We start from the raw sequence: 21,438 nt of genomic DNA on the forward strand, positions 1-21,438 counted from the left end.
TTTAAAATGAAGCACACATTTTGAATAAGAATCACACATTTGGTTGGCTCAGGATGGTTCATATTCATGCCTGTTGTCTTTGTGTAATTATTCATAATATCTCTTTCACTTTCGAAACCATCCCAGTTTGGATGAAAAGTTACGTGATCACCATAGTTACGAAGCAAAAAGCAACTATGAGATAGAAATACAAAAGCATATTTTAGATTCTGGGTGATCATGAATTAGTTCATGCATGAAGTCTCATTAGCAAAGCCCAGAAAATTCTCTTTTGTTATTTTAAGTGTAGTATTAAAAAACAACAACAACAAAACTATTAGTACATATGTTGGTGCTCCAGATATCTAATACAAATATCTAATGGATAAATTATTAACAATTCACTGCCTGGCAGTTGCTCAAACATTTTGCTTTTTATCTAAAAAGGAATTTGCTTTTTATCTAAAAAGGAATTTGCTTTTTATCTAAATCCCATGGGTTCAAACGAGGCTCACAGACAGGATTGTATTATGGTCTGTCCGATTTTTACGTTTTCCCACTGGCTTGCTTCTCCCGTCTAGCACGCTGACCTGTATTCCTTGTCCGTCCACACCCTGAGCCTATCAACCGGAGCCCTCATTAGTCTACCTGCACGCTTTCCGTCTGGCCATCCTGGAGAACTAGCAGTACTCTCTAGTCGCCCTGTTCTCTCTGCCTCCGGGCATTTGTAGACGCCCCCTTGCCTCCTGAATCATCCTATCCTTTCTCATGGGAGGCTGGTTCGCACCAAGGCACCAGTAATTAGCATCAGTGGGCTTCACTTCCTCTGGAAAGGCGTGGCCACCAGTTGGAGGCTTCTTCTTACATCCCTGCTTGTCCCTATGGTGGCTCTGATCACTCTACATTCAGTTTTTCTGTTTATTTTCTCTTGACCTCTGCAGTAGTGCAGATTGTAATATATGTCTTCACACTGTGGCCCAAGACCCTACCCCATTCGTGTATACTGCATACAAGGTGCTCGATGAATTGTCGTGTTAGTTTTCTCCCTGGCACAAGAAAACTTGTAAAGCTGGTAGATTTATGTACCTACATTGTCACTATATTTACATACATACTTTTTTTATGAAATTTATTGTCAAATTGGTTTCCATTCAACACCCAGTGCTCATCCCAAAAGGTGCCCTCCTCAATACCCATCACCCCCCCCTCCCCTCCCTCCCACCCCCCATCAACCCTCAGTTTATTCTCAGTTTTTAAGGGTCTCTTAAGTGTCAGCTCCTTCCCTCTCTAACCTCTTTTTTTTCCTTTCCCTCCCCCATGGTCTTCTGTTAAGTTTCTCAGGATCCACAGTACATGCATACTTTTGAAAGTGTATGCGTTCAGTACAACTTTATCTTGTGTCTATTGCCAGAAAAAAGTTGCAATTAACTTTTCAAATAAATTCAATCACTTGGGGGTGAGGGGGAGGGCTAGACCTATGTTAAGGCAGAGTTTAAAGCTATTTATGACTATATTAAAAAAAGAAAAAAACCTCCTCCTAAGGAAAAGATATATATTGACACAAAAAATGAGCCACAGAATTGAAACTGGCAAGCTTAAATATTAGTGCTGATGTGACGGTTATCCTGGGGAGTTACTTTGCTCCAGTCATGTGACAAAACAGTGCATCCTAGGAAGGACTGAGGCTCAAGAGAACAGCTACGTGGCACATGGGTTTCTGATGCCACAGATCGTTGGGCTTCTATCTGAACCGGGATACTCATTACACTCTACTTCACAGAGATTCAGTGGAAAACTCAGGCTCGCTTGTTTTTAAGGCATCTGGCATTTGCTGGTTTTCAGTTTGCCACGTCTTTTCTGAGCCCTTAAGAGGTGCCTGACATTTTGCTTGGTGGTGAAGAGACAGAAATGTGTGGAGGCTTTGCCTCAAGGAAACTGCAGGTATGGAAACGACGATTTTAGACTGACCTCCCTTCTGAGGTCTGCATCAATATTTGCAATTACCGGCTGGATAACTAGTCCCAGGGCAATGCAAGAGTGTCATGTTGAGAGTGCAGCACACTCAGCACCTGTGGAAACCTGAAGCCTTCTATTCCTGCTTTTCTCTTGGCTCACCACCAGCACAGTCGGCCGGGCACCCCATCTAGGAGATGCCAGCTCCCCAGACACCTGTCCTGCGGTCCACGTCCAGTCACCATTGGGTCTTCTCCACGTAGCTCTGGGGTTTCTCCTGCCTATCTCCCCAGTCCCTGTGCCTATGGCAGTTCTCTGGCCCCCACCATCAAGGCCACCCTCTCACGCAGGTAGTCTCTCCAACCTCAGCTGCTTCTCCTACCCCGGCCCTGCACGTTCCCAACAGAATGTTGCTAAAACAGAAATAGGTCAAGTCACTCCATGTTGCCTTCAGGACACTGGATCATTTACCCACCACACGTATTTTCCATGGAGAACTTTGCTGATTCGAAAGATCGCAGGTGTCAAAAGCAGACAGGCGGAGCTGAGGGCCACAGACATCAGTCATCACGTCTCAGAATAAGAAGGGTGGCATCTCCCGTGAAAACGGAACTGTCAAAATCAGTTAAGTCTGCTGAGGAGATAGTGAAGTATAAGTTACTGTTCTTTCTGCTGCCACATGAGTCTTGTCAGACTCTCAGAAAAAGGAGAAATAAACAGGGGCAAAGAAAGGCGTGCATACTCCCTTTAGGGAAGATTGACCAGGAGTCTCTAGTGAGCCGGGGTTAGGACCGAAAACCTCGGACATGATGTTTCCATCCACAGGAAGCAAGACAAATGCTATGGGGGAAATACTCTAGCTGAGTGTGCTCTCCCTGTCCTAACAGATCCCTGCTCACAGACAAAGCACAGACATGCCCCACATCTCAGTTCGGCAGGTCAGTAGACAATAAACTGTGTCTGCCCTAGTAGCAGAATCACTAAGGTGAGGAAGTTGGAGTCCATTAAGACTGAAAGTTCTTTATATATTTTAGAGAAGTTATCCCACAAAAATTTCAAGGATTAGTTCTTATTAGTAATGAAATAGCAAACGCTCCATGGATTTCTTAATGACTGATACTTTTGGAAAACCATCAACACGTTTGATACATGCTCATCTTTAATTTTAGGTTCCTTTTTTAATTTAATTAATTAATTTTTAAATTTATATTCAAGTTAACATATAGAATAGTCTAGCCTTCAGGTCTAGAACCCAGTAATTAATCACTTACATGAACACCCAGTGCTCATCCTGAAAAGTGTCTTCTTAATGCCCATCACCCATTTAGCCCATCCTCCACCCACTTCCCTTACATCAATTCTCAGTTTGTGCTCTGTATTTAAGAGTCTCTTATGGTTTGCCTTCCTCTCTGTTTTTATATTATTTTTGCTTCCCTTCCCCTATGTTCATCTGTTTGGTATTTTAAATTCCACATATGAGTGAAATCATATGATACTCGTCTTTCTCTGACTTATTTCACTTAGTATAATACATGCTAGTTCCATCCATGTCATTGCAAATGGCAAGATTTTATTCTTTTTTGATGGCTGAGTAGTATTCCATCTTCTTTATCTATTCATCTGTCAGTGGACATTTGGGCTCTTTCCATACTTTGGCTATTGTGGATAGTGCTGCTATAAACATTGGGGTTCATGTGCCTTTGAATCAGCATTTTTGTATCCTTTGGATAAATACCTAGTAGTGTAATTGCTGGGTCAAACAGTAGTTCTCTTTTTAATTTTCTGAGGAAACTTCATACTATTTTCCAGAGTGGCTTCACCAGTTTGCATTTCCACCAACAGTGCAAGAGGGTTCCTCTTTCTCCGCATCCTCACCAATATCTGTTGTTTCCTGAGTTGTTAATTTTAGCCACTTTGACAGGTGTGAGGTGGTATCTCAATGTAGTTTTGATTTGTATTTCCCTGATGATGAGCGATGTTGGCATCTTTTCATGTGTCTGTTAGCCAACTGGGTACCTTATTTGGAAAAGTGTCTTTTCATGTACTCTGCACATTTCTTTTTTTTTTAATTTATTTTTGTTTTACATTTTATTTATTTTTGATAGAGACAGAACACAAGTCGGGGAGGGGCAGAGCGAGAGGGAGACACAGGATCCAAGCAAGCTCCAGGCTCCGAGCAGTCAGCACAGAGCCTGACGTGGTGCTCGGACTCACAAACCATGAGATCATGACCTGAGCCGAACTCGGACGCTCAACCGACTGAGCCACCCAGGAGCCCCAACTCTGCACATTTCTTAACAAACCCAACACACACAAAACAAATTTTATGTTCCTTCTTAAAAATTTTCACAGTAAAGATTAACACATAAAACATTATTTTTGTTTCCTCAAAAGAACACTGTATACTTGTACATCCTTCTGGTTGTCCCCAATTCTAAAAAATTCTAAGCGTGAGCCTGAATTATTTAGTAATATGACAATTATGGAAATTAATAAAAGGAAAGAACGTATTGTGCCCTCAGAGCAGAAATACAGCATAGCAGTTGAATACAGTGTCTATCCAAATGTGCAAGCTGCCGACAGAAACACGGAGGTGATAGTTTATTTGGCCTCCTTCCTTCCTCACAAGGTGACCTGCAGGTGCTTGGAAGAGGAAAAACAACTTATCCATTCTCGTCACGGTGCCTTGATTTCGGCAAGTCCCCCTTGTCTGCAAAGGTCATTGTATGAGTACGGCAGCAAGTGAAAATACTGTAAAATGTTCTAATGAAGCTGCTTTCTGAGTGGTCCTTGCCATACCTCCCCAGTACGTGCGTCTACGTACATCTGCAGCCATTCCCAGGGGATCTTCATAAGCTCCTCTCCCCATGGAAAACTTTAGACATACTCTCAACCTTGTGAGTTCAGTAGGTCTACTCACTATTTTTTCTCAAGAGTCACCGGGTACAGGGGCACCTGAGTGGCTCAGTTGGTTAAGCATCTGACTCTTCGTTGCAGCTCAGGTCATGGTCTCACAGTTTGTGGGTTTGAGCCCCACGCCGGGCTCTGTGCTGGCGGTGTGGAGCCTGCTTGGGATTCTCTCTCCCTCTCTCTCTCTGTCCCTTCCCAGCTCATGTTCGCTCTCTCTCCCTCCCTCTCTCAAAATAAATAAATAAGCCTTTTCTTTAAAAAAGAATAACCTGGTATATAGGTGAAACACTAAACTCCCGCTCTCCCTATTTTCCAGGCTCTGAAAAATAACCCACTTGGAGATCAGTTTTTTGGGCTATTGATGGGTTTTTGTGAAATTCAGATATTCCAAGATGAACTTTTCCAGTTGACCAGTTCACATAAGACACTTCAGCTGTTGGGAGAAAACCCAGTCGGAACAGGATCAGAACCCTGCATGGGCCTCTGCTGACTGGGGAGGCAGATGGCATGGCAAAATGAGGGAGATAAAACAGTCAGGAGCATTCCAGAAAAAGTTACTACTTTATCACTATCATAATTCTGTCTCTGGCTGGCCGTGCTATTTATAGCCAAGATGATTCCTATGTTCAAAGCACCAGCCAATGAGTCTGACATATCTGTGATTAGCAGGGGTTCCTGAGCTCGTGTCTTCCCTAAAGTGACTGATTTTTTCCTTCTTTAAATCATTCAAAATTGGTTTAGTCATTCTGGTGCCGGTTTGTATCTCAGACACGAAGAAAGATTTTTATTATTGAAAGATATACAGGAACTTTGCAGATTCATTGCAATAAATTATAAACACAATGGGCATATTCTTTTTTTTTTTTTTTTTTTTTGTGTTTATTGTGCATCAGCACTTTATTTTTTTTTTTTTTTTTAATTTTTTTTTTTTTTTATTTTTTTAATATATGAAATTTACTGTCAAATTGGTTTCCATACAACACCCAGTGCTCATCCCAAAAGGTGCCCTCCTCAATACCCATCACCCACCCTGCCCTCCCTCCCACCCTGCCCTCCCTCCCACCCCCCATCAACCCTCAGTTTGTTCTCAGTTTTTAACAGTCTCTTATGCTTTGGCTCTCTCCCACTCTAACCTCTTTTTTTTTTTTTTTTTTTCCTTCCCCTCCCCCATGGGTTTCTGTTATGTTTCTCAGGATCCACATAAGAGTGAAACCATATGGTATCTGTCTTTCTCTGTATGGCTTATTTCACTTAGCATCACACTCTCCAGTTCCATCCATGTTGCTACAAAAGGCCATATTTCATTTTTTCTCATTGCCACGTAGTATTCCATTGTGTATATAAACCACAATTTCTTTATCCATTCATCAGTTGATGGACATTTAGGCTCTTTCCATAATTTGGCTATTGTTGAGAGTGCACAATGGGCATATTCTTCAAGTGAAGATACAATATACTTCACTTTCTTAAAAATATTCCTTTGGTGGGAAGTGTGTCCAAATTATTGTGTTGTCATATTATGAACTTTTGCCGCGTGTGCATTGTCTATCTTCTGTCTAGTGAAGATATTTTTCTTGTTGGTCAAACAGAAAATGTATTTATTTCCAGCCAAGGATGTATTTCTTTGCTACACTTATGACATTACAGACAAACCAGTATTTGTGTGTAATATACAAAGCGGTGTTTTGCATTTTATCTGGTAAATCATTATATGGCTTTTTAAGTCCTCAGATATTTTTTAGTGACTTATAAATCCACTTGCTGTCAAACTCTTTGGACATCCTTTGATTCCTTAGAGTATTAAAGTTTAAATAAATAATGTCTGTAAATTTAAGGCACTATGATTTTATAAGAAGGGTCAAAAAGCAATGAGATCCACTTATTTCAATTATTAATTAGTTGCTAATATTAGTATCATCTTTGACCTGGGCAACACAGGCTTGCCACATCTCCCTAAGACATTTCAAAAGAAGAGTGCACGTTCACAGAAAGGAGATGTAACCTACTGTCAGTAGAGCTTTGGCCCCAACACCCTGTAGGACTCTAGTGAGCTGAGCTGGACCCTAAGGAGAACTCCCTCACACAAGCAAGGTCCCCCCCACTGTTCATGTCCATCCGTTCCATCCAGTTGAAATACAAAACTTTGCTTAAAGCCGACAAAGGAACAGTTACTTGCCCGTGAGGCCAGAGCAGAGTTGGGCTGAGGCCACCCTTAGTGTCACAGCTTCCTAGGAACCTGAGCGAGAGAAGACAAGGTACACGGACCTAACTGATCTGCGGGGGGCTAGCAGCTGGACAGGACCATATGATGTGTTTGTTTCTGAAGGGCAGATTTCAGGGCTCCCCCAACTCAGTCAAGATGCCCCTGTGTTTCTCAGGGCACCAAAGTGTGAGAACCAACCGTATATTAACGTCATTTGGAGCCCAGTAAGCCAGGGTAACATTAAAATAATAATAAGGAAACAGACAAATAAATGCAAATGAGAAAGTCTGACTGAGCCCCAGGAATCTGCCTTAACCATAACCTCACGTGATACTGAGGCATCAGAACCAGGGCTCAGGAAACACAGTGTTTGAGAAGCACTGAATGGAAAAGTACAAAAGGCAGAGCCTACTTCTGGAGCCCGCCTTTAACGAAACGATGTACTAGAAGAGGCAAGCGTCTGTAATGCTTAAATAGCTTTGCAGTGTTGGTTGTTGAAGCCCCTTCCTGGATCAGCCTTTATTAAACTGTACCATGTGCTCTGGAGTGGCCGTAAGTTAGTTGACTACCTTGCTATAAACTAGTGGCCATAAACTAGTTTACTAGTGGTGGGAGGAGGGGAAACCTATGTGCATGTTTTGGGAGAGCAAGTTGATGGTAGTTCTTTAGTAACATTTTTATTGAAAAGTGTGTATCTCGATGAGTTTTCACAAATAGGAGCATCCATATGTACGGAAAAAAGGGTATTACAAACACCCCAGATGCCTCACCACCCTCTCCTGGTCACTGCCCCTCACACACCTGAGAACACCCACTGTATGCCTGTAACAGCATAAATTACTTTTGTCTGTTTTAAACTGTTTTTATAATTGTGTTAAAGTATCATATTTTTTGTCAGAATCATAGTAGTGCTATGCCCCATTCTTTTTGTTTGTTTGTTTGTTTGTTTGTTTGTTACTATGGCTAACTTCAGAGGTATCTGTTCCACAATGATTCACTTTGCACTTGAAAAACAATTCAATAACAACATGTTGTCTTTCTACAGGGAAATGTTTAGACTTTTGTAAGCACTGGCTTTCAAATAAAAGTCCAAGGAATTCATGCTTGAATCTCAAGGCAGGCGTGTCTAAATGCCTCGCTCTTTGAACGTTGAAAACGAATAGCATTGTTAGTGCTAATAAATAAATTATTTGGTTGGAAACTTGAGTAAATGTATTTTAGCAATCTAAATCGATTAGGAAAAAAAGTGTTAATGAATGCAATTCCTAATCAAAGAGAGAAAGTGGAAGCATAAATTTAGCCTTCCAGCGAAATTCTCCAAAGCAAGTGCTCTTCTGGTCTGTTTGAAAGTTGCATTTAGGGTGGGCTAAGGGATAGGGGTCTGTGAAGCCCCAGTGGCCGGGGGGCGGGGGGGGAAGGAGGGGGTCAGGTTCGCAGTGTCAGCCTCCTGCAGGTGTAAAGAAGTAGCCTGTGTTCAGCTGGGAGACAGGGGTGTGAGGAGTGGCATCCTTTGTGCCCCGAAGGCTCTACTCTGGAGGAAGGTGAGTCCAGGAGGGGCACACAGCAGGCCTAGTCAGAAGGGTGCCAGAATGGAGGCCTCGCATGAGGGAGCATGATGAGATGAGATCCTGTAGGCCCAGGAGAAGTAAAAGTCGATGAAGGGCTTTGGTCGGGGAAGTGACCCAATCCAGGGAAGGCCGGGTGGCTCTGTCGGTTGAGCATTGACTCTTGATTTCAGCTCATGATCTTATAGTTGCTGAGATCAAATCCTATGTCAGGCTCTGCACTGACAGTGTGGATTCTGCTTGGGATTCTCTCTCTCTCCCTCTCTCCCCTCCCCGCTTTGCTCTCCCATGTGTGCTCTCTCTCTCTCTCTCTCTCTCTCTCTCAAAATAAATAAATAAACATTTAAAAAAAGAAGAGGTGACCCAATCTGGCTATTCTTTAACAAAAGTGCTGGCCTCCCTTATGGGGTGTGGGCTCCTGATGAGGGGGAAGCTGACAGGTTAAATAATTAGGTAACAGATGATGATAGTGGCATCATCGTGGAGAAGGTGAAGGAGGTGAGGAGTGGTTAGGTCCTGCTTACATTTGGAAGTTCACAGTCAATAAAATATGCTCATGGATTAGCCATGAGGAGCAAAAGAAGCAAGGTGGGTCCAGGGTCTGAGTATCCTGGCCGAACAGCTGGAAGATGGGACCGCCAGGAGTTGTGAACACCCCCCAAGCAGCGGGCTTGTGAATTGAGACCCCCCCACCTTTGGCACAGGTTACAGGGGAAATGTTCTTCAGGCCCCAGGCACAGATGTGCGGTGGCCATGTACACAGGGGCTCACGTGGCAGGTGAGGGCAGGGCTGAGCTGGAGTGAGGACATTGCTGACATTTCTACGGCCATGACATTCGCAGGGACCCACCAGCACCTGAGTGTGAGGATGAATAGGAGATGGCCAAGCCCTCTGGGGCTGGGAGAGACCAGCAAAGGACAATGGGGAGAGGTCAGGGGTACTACGAGAGGAAACCAAGACAGAGTGTCGTGTTGAAAGGCTATTGAACAGTGTTTTCAATGCTGAAGACAGGTTCGGGGGTAAGGACAGTGTAGGAGTGTAGGAGTCCTGATGGCTTGGGCAACTGACCCTGCCAGGGGCCCCGCTCAGCAAAACCTGTGAGGAGTGAGGTCCTCACAAGTGAACGTGTGCAAAGTAGGCTCCCTAGGCCCTCGAGTGGTAAGTCCTGTCTAGCAGAAAACAATTTCTTTCTTCTTCCCTAGAATGTATGTAAACGTCTTGATAATCTCTCCCATTTTCCCGTTCTGCCCTCATTTGTTCTATCTCCTTGAGAGGGTTCCTATCGGAGATGGTGGGATTTGTTCACGTGCTTGCTCCCCTCCGACAGGAAAAGTTATCCTGCTTCCTCAGTCCCCAGGTGCAGGCAGCTATGCCATTATCAGCACTTGCTTGTTTTAATACCGAAGATCAAGTGGTTTGTCTCTTTCAGTGTTCTGCCCGTCAAAGTAGCTGAATAGTGCATTTTATTTTATTTTTTTTATACTTCTGCTTTCTTGTCTTTTAGTTTCATTACTGAAAATGGGACTCATGCCCAGAAATTCTCCCAAAAAAACCTGGCTTTTAAGTATAATATTTAACTGGTAACTACAGACTCTGTAGATATAAATACAGTTACCTAATGGGGTTAAGTGACTTTTGAAAATACCACCTTCTTGGGGCGCCTGGGTGGCCCAGTTGGTTAGGCATCCAACTTCAGCTAAGGTCATGATCTCACGGTTCGGGAGTTCGAACCCTGCGTCAGGGTCTGTGCTGACAGCTCAGGGCCTGGAGCCTGCTTCTGATTCTTTGTCTACCCCCCCTCAGCTCTTCCCCTGCTCACACTCTATCTCTCTCTCTCAAAATAAATAAAGATTAAAACAAATTTAAAAAAAAAAAAGAAGAAGAACTGTTAAAATACCACCTTCTTTCACCTGACCTGCTTTTTGCACTTCTCTTCTCATTGATGAGTGGTTACTGGGGATCAGAACAAGTCAGATTTTTGAGAATTCCTATTTATATTGTACAGAAGAAGGAAGGATTGGATGACAGGTTTGATGCATGGTGTCACTGAAGAGTAAAGTGTAATGGTATTAATTTGTGTTAAGTGCCATATTTTAACTCTAATTAATCTGGAGTATCTACGTTATTAATATTCTTTCCTGCCACTAATTTCTCCCATCAGTCTTACATTGGAATGTTCATTTGCATCCTCTGAATTGGAGAAAGGTGGTGAATTTCCCTGAGTAGCCTCTCATAAATCAGGAGACTGGAGTTTTTGATGCTTTCCTGCCTGGTATTTACATGTGATGTGGCCTTGAACTTAAAACTAACCTTTTTACTTCTCCATCAACACAAATGTATATGTTCTCACATTTAGAGAGGGGTATACAAAATAGGATAGAGATTAGGAATGTGGACTTTGGAGACAGACGCCTGGTTAGCACACCTGACACAATATATGGCAGCAATCCAAAAATATCAGCCATATTAACAACAAACTAATGTGAGGGTTAAAACGGGGCTTTTGCATGTTATTTTTAAAGACATGCAGAATTTGATTGTGCCCAGAGATCTAATTTGAGTTTCATTTCCTTTTCATTGGACCACTTTGTTTTCATCATGCAAATAATACATGTTCTTCCTGGCGTCACAGCTGGCAGTAAAAATTAACAACCTATGAGCTGAATGTAAAACATAAGCTTCTTTCACTATTATAAAATTAGGCTTTTTGTCTTCCCCTCACCATCCATAAATTGTGTGTTTGTGTGTGTTTATCGTGGGGGAGGGAATACATTATAGAGTTTGTGACTTTTCGCAGCACTGCTGGCATGCCCAGGATGTGGCATCATGGCTTTTGGAATAATTAGCTGCAAAATAAAGGGAGAGAGAAAGATCCTGCTCACAATGACTTGCGTCTATGAACTGTTCCCGCTTTAATCAGATCACAGTTGCTGGGTCGGAAGCCCGTAAGGACCAATTAGTTTTGTCCAGTGTAAAAGTGATGTTTTCTAGTCAGAGTCTGTCCCTCTCACCCTGATTGGCTGTGTCCAAAAAGCCTGCTGTGTGTCACAGAGGGAACTCCTGAAGAGCATCTGTGGCTCAGCGCAAATTAATGACAGCTGCTGGACACAGAAAGAGCAGTCCATACTGATGGGGGGCGGGGGGGTTTGGCGCATAGGCGTATGTGTGAGAAGAATGCGTAAGTCCAGAAAAGGCTGTGCATTATTTCAAGATTGTGGTTCCCCGTGCGGATCAGGGCTCATTGAACCTTTTGTCCCATGGACCACTTTGGCAGTATGTTCCCCAATGAAAATATAAACGCGTACAATAAATGACATAGCATTATAAAGGAAATCTAATGTATTGAAATAGAATTCTCAAAATATTTAAAAAGAAGAAAAATACATAGTTTTTATCAGTGCTTTAAATAACCTAATTTTACAGTGGGTTTATTAATTACCACGATTTCAAATTAGTAATTAGCATAAATGATGTTTCAAAATAGTTCAATATTAATAATAATATGAAGTGAAAAAATATTGTGAGTTTTCTTGGTTCAAAGTCACCAGTACTCCCAGACTGGTAACTGTGATTTGTTACTCACCCTCTTCATTGATGAAAATACTAAATTATGATCAGAAGAAAGTGTACAATTATCTTCTAGAAGCTCGAGTTTCTGCCCCAGATTGAAAAATCAGAGATACCTATCTGAACCACTTGTAAATTTTCATGGCTAAAATGGTACTATTTCATCCAGGAAAGCACTTGAGTGTTTAATATAAAATATTTAACCTTCAGTTGGAGTTGATTTCAAAACACAACTATTGCAAAAGTGGGGAAAACTTATCAGTAAAAATTTATGACAGAAAATTTGAATCTATTTCAATAAATACATTCTATTGAATTGTGTCAAGGTTTTTCTTGACATTTGGAGGAAATTTTCTAGGAGTCAGTTGTGATGAAATCTTCCCTGAAATAACTTCTGGATTGCTATACAATAAGGTACACTTTCTAAAAGAAAGACAAAAACAAAACCCAGAAAGTCAAGGGCTGGTGTTTCCCCCATTCACAACATGACCATGTACTCATGAAAAGAAAATCTATTGGAAATATAAATTGTCATCAATTTTTTTAACTGAAGAGGAGAAAAGACAAGAAAACAAACATATTTCTAGTACATGAGTCTTAATTATATTTTAATAACATATGTCTAATTAAATAATATTTGGAATTCTACAGCTATTTAAAAATACTTACTTGAAATCATCTCTGTCCATTATATGATGTCTTTGAGGACTTTCCATGGGCAAAAATGTAGCCTTAATCTATTAACTTTATATAGAAATATGAATTATTTGGGGATTTGATCATTAGTGTGGAATGAGAAGACAAATAGGAAAATAAAGTAAATATAATACTTTAGGTTATGAATTTTTTTCTCTTTTACTTAAATATTTTATTAGCAATTTACCAAATGCCTTTGCTTCTCAATTTTCTGTCTACCTGTTTGTTGTTTTTTTTTAATTTTTTTTCAACGTTTTTTATTTATTTTTGGGACAGAGAGAGACAGAGCATGAACGGGGGAGGGGCAGAGAGAGAGGGAGACACAGAATCGGAAACAGGCTCCAGGTTCCGAGTCATCAGCCCAGAGCCTGACGCGGGGCTCGAACTCACAGACCGCGAGATCGTGACCTGGCTGAAGTCGGACGCTTAACCAACTGCGCCACCCAGGCGCCCCTCTGTCTACCTGTTTTTAAGCACAATTTTCTCTCCTAACAATATATAATGCAGATACAATAATTCTTTATTAGTGTTTTTGTTTGTTTTTGTTTTGTTTTGTTTTTAATATATACTGAGTTTGAGGACAGGAGACCAAAAAGTTGATGAGCTGTCTCTGGACTTTCTTGTCCTCGTCGACTCGTTCTAAGGGCCCCAGTCCCTTGACTTGAAAGCATTTCTTCTTTCTGTAATGACTCCAGATCAAAAAAGAACCCTCCTATATGATGTGAAAAGCAACACGCCAAAAGCATCCAATAACATAGAATTTTTTAACTTCTCAAAAAATTACTTTCTAGGCTGAACAAGACAATGGCCACCCTCTGCCAGCCTTTGCCAGTCTACATATTGAAATACTGGATGAAAACAACCAGACTCCCTACTTCACTATGCCCAGTTATCAAGGCTACATTCTGGAATCTGCCCCAGTGGGAGCCACTATCTCCGACAGTCTGAATTTGACCACCCCTCTTAGAATTGTGGCCCTGGACAAGGACATAGAGGATGTAAGTTCAATCTTCATTTTGCTCTTGTTTTCTTAACACATCTCTTACTGTCTTTATGTCAACAGGAAATTTTACGAGGACATAGTTACATGAGCCATAGAATAGAGAACCAAGTCTGTATAAATAAGAGTCTCAGAAACGAGGATCTTAGTGTTGTAATCTAATTTCACATCAAGAATACTGTGAAAAAGAGTATGTTTGAATTCAGTGACTGTTTTTTTTTTTTGTTTGTTTGTTTGTTTGTTTTTCAGTTTACAGATCCTGGGTATAAGGATGAAAAGGAATGTTTCATTTATAGTTTGCTAAACCACAGGACAATCTTTTTTTTTTTTTTTAATTAATATGGGTTGAAAACTGTTTCTATAATTGCTGATAGGGGAACATAATCGCATTACAGAATAAATATTAGAAAAAAAAAAACAAAAACATGAAGGCAGCCCTGTGGTATGGTTTAAGGAACTTTTCCGATGCTATGTTATTAGGCAAAAACACATTTGGAGGCAGCTGACCGGCTCACACTGCTACCGGTGGCCGTGTTGATGTCAAGGCTCCGTCCGCCATGCATGCCAGTGCCCTGTGGTGGACGTGCCACTGGCCACACGGGTGGTTGGCCGTCCAGGCTGGGCGGGTCAGAGTTCTTGACCTCTGCACCCCCTCTTGTGCTGAGAAGTGGGCAGCCAATCTATACCAGGCCAGTCAGAGCTTTTCCAGGAAAGGAAAATCAAGGAACCAGGGCGGGGAGGCTTTGGCATCACGTATTAAAGAAATGGAAACGGATCTGAAGCCACAGTAGCCGCGTTAGCTGACATCATGGAGGAAGCCTGTCACCACAGAGAGGAAATGAGTCCTGACAAAGTCACACACAAGGGAGTGCTGTTGGGTCCTGTTGTCTTGGGTTAGAAGATGCCCAGGCCTGTACTGATCTCTGATTTTTCTTCCTTTCGTTCTGTGGTTCTGTGACCTGCCACAGTATTTCCCCATGCATCTTTTTTATTTTTTTGAAAACATACTTTCAGTTTGAATTCTGCCCCTTCCAAAGGGAGAAAGACCTGACTCAGCCATTTCTCCCTCTTCAACAGAGCTGTTCATAAATGTCCTGCAGCCACGCTGTCCCCGATGGCAGCCACCAGCCACGCGTGCCTGTGGAGCCCTGGAAACAGGACTACGCTGACAACTTAATTTAATGTTTCGTTTAATTTAACTAACTTAAATCTAAGTAGTCACCTGCCACTACTTGGGCAGCACAGCCGTAGAGTGTTCCCCAAAATCTCATTACAAGGAAGCTTCATCATCCGTCTAGTAAATGAAGAGGGAACTTTCAGATTTTTTGTCCCCTCTTTCTGGAAAAAGTTTCTAACACTTCGCAGAGGCTGTGACAACTCTGTGTGCACTCCGCTTCTTTCCAGATGCCTTTCTACCTCCTGATATTTTCTCTCTCCCCTCATCCCAACCTTCCTGTGCTGCTTAGTCTCTACTCTTTGGTCTCATCACGTTTTAACAATAACTGTCAGGGAGTTCTTAGTACCGGCCAGACAATCTAGTAAATACTTTATCTTGCGTTAATTCCCTTAAATCTCACAGCAAACATAAAAGATGCAATATCCCATATTGCAGAAGGGGAAGTTGAAGCTATTTTAAATTGATTTCTGTGATCACAGACTTAGTAAATGGTGGAGTTGGTCCTTGAGCCAAGGTCTATGGGAAGCAAAGTCCTTGATTTTAAGCACCAAACTAGAAAGCCCATGTCTACTTGATAAAGCATGACTATAGTCTGACAATCATGACAGCTGATAAATGCTACAGACATTCTTCCAGAAAAGTGCATATGCAAACACCATTTCCCATCCCGATGTAGGGGGTTAGGGATCCCCTGAATGTCTTCATCTAGTGAGTCCTCACTAGAAAATTCAGAGTTACCTTAATAAGTTTTATATAGGCTAAGCTACTATATTTTGTAGGCCTGGTGATGTCCCATAGATTTTGGAATGGATTTTATTTCATTTTTAAATTGGAATGCGTAATCATATGTTAAGCAGAGACTAGTCATTTTGGAAAATTATAATAGTGTAAGTCATACCTTCATGAACACATCAGTTAGCAAAATCTGAATCCTGAAAGAAAATGCAGCTGAGAGTTTTTCCATAATTGCAAAATGTATGTGTTTGTATTTACTTGATGTATTTATATTATTGAATAGTTGCATGCTAAACTTGCTTGGGTACATTCTTACTTTCCTGGATTGCCATTCACTTTAACATTATAAATGTGAAAATGCATTCTAAGAGACTTTGTAAAGGATGATGAGACTTACAGGGTATTGGTGAGATGGAGGTGGGGGAGCTCCTAGGTGTAAAATGTCTGGGAAACACTACTTGACATTCTACTCATAGAGTTGACCATCCCACTTAGCCTATTAAATGCTCTGTGCATTTCCAGGGCTGGGGGAGGAGTTTGGGGCAGGAGGCTGTCGTTCTTAAGAGTTTGTTCTTTGGAGTTACCCCCCAGCCCCGGCTTGTGTGACCCTCGGTCCTACTCTGTGATAGTTGAATGACTCTGTGGGCCTCGTTTTCATGAGTCGCCCCTTTTCATTCAATCACCTGTGATGCAAACAGGTATGTGACAGGATGCCGTGGCCTGTCCTTCCCTTGGGGTTGGCAGGAAGGGCAGGGAGAGGACAGTTCCCTTAAATGCTGCCATGCACTTAGAGAAAGGCACCGTTAATATGTCTTGTAAAAACGTCAAGTAATTAAACAATGTGTATCTTGCCATTAGTTTTTTAGGCCCATCCTCTTTCCAAAATTAACTACAGTGAGTGCCATTGGGTACCTAGAAAGTGAGGAAGTATCTCTACTCTCCTAGTGATGAAGGTTTCTAAAATACTAAATATAGCTTCTATGTATCTGTAATGTAAACAAGCCCATAGAATGTCAACATAGTTTAATCCAGTTTCCTATACCATGTGAAATATTCTCTTAAAACCCACTCCTCAGGCACTGATATAACCCCTCATCATGCCCCTCAGTCTTGAAACCCAAGAGTCTTTGGTTTTTGTTTCCTCACTGCAGCTGAAAATCTTCATATTCTCCCTGTTTTGTCCTCTGGATATTTCATGACTGTCTTTATGTCTCATTGGAATTACCTTCTGATGTCCTTGCCCTCCTATTTTTTCTTACTCGGGTGTCTCTTACCCAGCCACTAAGAGTGATCTAGTTAAGAGGTCAGATCAGTCTACGTCACAGTTCTGCCTCACATGCTTTTGAGATCAGTTTTCCCGCAGAAGAGAATGGCTGGCTGTTATCTCATGCCTGAACATTCATACGGCCTCATTTCCTGAAACTTCCTCCTCACCTGTTACATTTAGCAGTGGCTTGTAGTTTCCTGCGTAGCTTCTTGTCTCATTACCTTTTTTTGTGACATTTTCCATGCTTTGAAATCTTTTCTCTTTCATCACCCAAGCTGGTTTGGACAACTTCCACTCAGTGTTGAGAGTTCTGCGTGGGCATCCCTCACTCACATCATGTCCAGACTCCGCTTCCTCTCACCTGAGTGGGGTGTCTCTCTCATGCTATCCTTGCGACATTGTAGGCACCTTGCACCCTCTTTGAATATAAACTGAGAACAGGGCTTAGATCTCAGTCATTCTTGTATCTTCAGGATCTAACACAGTTCCCAGAACTTAGTAGTTTCTACTAATTGTTGAATGAACTTGTACATTCAGGCATGAGTAGAGGAATGAGGATATCTAACATATGATCAAAATTCTAGTGCTCTTGGTTTAACTGTTTCACGATATGGCCCATTCCAGGGTTGGACAACCACTTCCTAGAAAACTCTTCATCCTATTGAGTTGAAACGAGCCTTCTCATAATTCATCTTGTATTCCATATAACTTCCATTTTCCAGCACTGAGAATAAATCCATGAGATAGTCTGTAATAGGTTTCAAGATGGATTGATGTCCTTTGGAATCACCTCTTTCCCCCAACCCCCCCAGGCCAAGGACTCTTTATTTTAAAAGCAAAATATGTTCACTACTAGATGATTTAAAGATTTGTATTAACAAAAAGAAACCTCAAGGCCCTTTCAAGGCAAGAATTTTACTGCCTGATAAATTCTCGCTGTTTTTGAGTGCCAGAATAATGCAATTACTCAGTGTATGGGCAAAGGATTTAAGAATAACGACAGAAACACATCACCGCATCCAGGTGTTACCAAAAGAAATGGAGAAGAACGGTTAGGCATGGAAAGAGAAGTCATCACAGCAGGAGTTAGTTTCCTGAGTAGCTTCAAGAATAGGAGAACAGACTTGGATTGTCCAAAAATCAGCGTCTTCCTTCAGTTCAGTAGAAAGGAAGAGTTTTAAGAAATAGTAGCGGGGATCAGTGAGTGGAGTTATCAGCAGTGTAGATTTTGGGGTAGAAGGAATATTAACGGTCACAGTGAAACTAAAAAAAAGAGTAAACAAAAATATTTGTGTCAGTGTTCCTTTTCTATTGATGTATAAATGTCCACATAAAGGTACATATGTCATATAGAGAGGTAATAGGAGTCACATTCCGGGTTTTTTTTCTTTTTTTTTTTAAGTGCTCTTACATCATACTGTCAAAATAGCCCAGCAGGTAGATAGGGCAAGACACGCCCAAGGTATTTAAGACGATGTCTGAAACCACCATGTTTTCAGTAAGCAGAACTACTAAGAGATGATGATTGGATTCCGGTTATAAAAAGTAAGTAAATAATGGGGAATAGTAATCAACCGAGGGTACCCATTTGGCTCGTAGGAAGGCAGCAAGTCATTTAGAATTCCATGTGGGTTCACATCCTGCATAAAGCGTTACTGTTTTCAGAATAAAGGTGTCCTTAAAACTTAATGCAATATGGTCTTAAAGGTCCACGGTCCTGGTATGCTTTATACATATCATTATGCTGTCGTATGAATGTTATGTCAGAATATTAAGAAAAAAATACACCTTGAAAAAAGTTATTAGTTTAAATGAGCTAGAAAACGTTGTTGCTGTTGTTTATTTGTTTTTTAATAGAGTATACTTATAAGCCATATGTATGTCTGTGGTCATTTATGCTTACATGTTTCTATTTAATGTTTAATTTGCATATAGGTTCCTCCAGGGGGAGTTCCTGTAGGTACTAGGCATTCATTTTGTGTTTGCTCTTTTGTGAATTGCTGTGGTTCATTTCCTAGTTCTCTTTCTTTTCCGTAAAACAAGTAGACACTTCCTTCAGTATCCGTTATAAAGACATCTACAACGACTTTATATATGTCTGTGTAGATGTTAATTTAATTTTATGTTCATATTATTGGTTATAGTAGAATGAATTGTATGGAATCCAAATTTCACGTGAACTTTAGCAAAGATTGTTCAATTTTTTAATGTTTTTCAGTTTATGACAAACATTAGTAATTCATCATCGTATTTCTGAAAGACTCTAAGCTTGGGATTGAACTCTTTTGAACAAGGTTGTCTGAAGACAACTACTGTTGACCAGTTCACTTTGGCAGATGAGATTAATTTCTGTCATTTCCCCTTATGCTTCATAATTTACCTAAGTATGCATATGTATATATGTGCACATATACATACATTTTTGTGTTGTATGTGTATATATATATGAGGATGCATATAAACGTGTGTGTGTGTGTGTGTGTGTGTGTGTGTGCGTGTGAGAGAGAGATACAGTATTCTGGTTCTCATTGGAAACCCCAAATTGGCTTCAAATCCAGTTGATTGTTATATTTGAATGGATTTCTTCTATATGATAAGATTTTTTTATATGATAAGATTTTAAATTTTACATTCACATGTTGTTTACCTTTCATTTGTATATGTCCTTACTTTTGTCTTCAATTTTTCTGTGCTGTGAGTGAATATCAGAGTTTATTTTACCCTCCCAGAGAATAATACACAAACCAATGAAATGACACACTTATCGTGTATAGTTACTATATACTTCAGATAATATAATATTACCTTATGTCAGAGGGAAAAGGAAAATTTATTAATCAGCCTTCTGTGTACATACTGATTTTAAAAAAACTAATGTGTATTTTAAACAAATTTTTAAACACAAGGGCTGCATTAGAAGTACTGACCCTGTAAGAATAAGAAGTCAGATGGAGTGCCTGGGTGGCTCAGTGCGTTAAGCATCCGACCTCAGCTCAGGTCATGATCTCACATTTCATGGGTTCAAGCCCCGTGTCAGGCTCTGTGCTAACAGCTCGGAGCCTGGAGCCTGCTTTGGATTCTGTGTCCCCCTCTCTCTCTGCCCCTCCCCCTCTCATGCTCTGTCTCTCTCAAAAATAAATGAACATTAAAAAAATAAATAAGAGCATTTTCTGTCCATTTTACACTCATCATATACCACACCAAAACTAGTATTAGCCTTAAAAATAAGTCCTAGGTATTAAGCTTTGAGTAGTAATTGGCTACATATTTCCAAATCTGCCTTCTTCAATTCTTGGCCTCAAAGAAATATCCAGGTATTCACCATTAGCATCAAAGTACCCTGTACATAGATTTTGAAGGTTACTCTGGTAAGTATCCGTAAACTTCACAAGTTATAATTTAGCCAGAGATTAACTGAGCAGGAAAGATTGGCATGAGCTATAAGATGCCATTGACAATGATAGCTTTATGTGTTATATTATCTTTTTCACAAAAAAAGCCAATCCACAGGTCTGGAAAGTCGTATTTTAGTCTCTAGCTGGTTGCAACGGGACTTGAAGTGAAGACCAGCAAATTATCAAAAAGTCTTTAATGTTTCTCATTATCAAACGTAAGAGTCTGTTTCTGAAGTCCTGGCGGGCGTGTCATCTTGAAACAGGAAGCATTTGACATTGAGGGTCTCGTGGCTTTCATAAACCGGGAGAACGAACGGCGTGGTCAGTGGCACGACCGGGTGGTGCGGTGTCGCGTGTGTGTACCGTGGCGCACGGCCCAGCGCTCACCGCAGTCCTGCACCATCACCACACCTGACATAACAAAGAAAATGCTCACAGCATGTGGTGAGTCTCTGAAGGAATTATACCCAACAAATTTACCAACAGAGACTCCAGGGGGAAGGAAGAAAGAAATTGGGAGAACATTAGTTATGAGGAAGGTAGAGAAGGACTGAGGGATCTGAACAAAGGGAAAGAAGCAAATATTTGCTCTATTAGGTCACAGGGCAGAGCTTGCTCAGCTCGGATTACTGGCCAAGTAGAGGTTTGAGTATAGGATGCTGCATTCCTCAACATCACTGTTGGGACACTCGGAGAACAGGAAAAAATACATGAATTTAACAGCCTAGTGATTTTAACCTGGTTGGTAATTGCTGTTAATTGAAACTGCCTTTTAACTTTCTTGGTCACTTAAAAATAACCATCAAATTTTATTGAAATTGACTTTAAAGTACACACACAGTAAGAAGGAACCTCAAAATATGGCTTAAAATATGTTGAATTTATATGCATTTTATCATCTATTTTTTAAAATAATTTGACTTTTTATTAACTAATATGTTTGATTAATCAACCCCCCCCACCACCACCTGCTAGCCATGCTGAGCATAT

The 21,438-nt window shown here is 41.0% G+C and overlaps 1 protein-coding gene across 6 annotated transcripts in view; it reads left to right on the forward strand.

Moving 5' to 3' along the window:
* Window positions 1–21,438, forward strand: part of PCDH15 (protocadherin related 15) — an 836,749-nt gene that overhangs the window by 478,168 nt on the left and 337,143 nt on the right. For all 6 annotated transcript variants that reach the window (XM_042907891.1, XM_042907887.1, XM_042907888.1 and 3 more), the window contains one exon: window positions 13,666–13,872. In XM_042907891.1, the coding sequence (XP_042763825.1) occupies window positions 13,666–13,872 (207 nt within the window). The remainder of the gene's footprint in view (window positions 1–13,665; window positions 13,873–21,438) is intronic.

Source organism: Panthera leo, chromosome D2 (genome assembly GCF_018350215.1).
Source record: "Panthera leo isolate Ple1 chromosome D2, P.leo_Ple1_pat1.1, whole genome shotgun sequence".
Lineage (NCBI taxonomy): Eukaryota > Metazoa > Chordata > Mammalia > Carnivora > Felidae > Panthera > Panthera leo.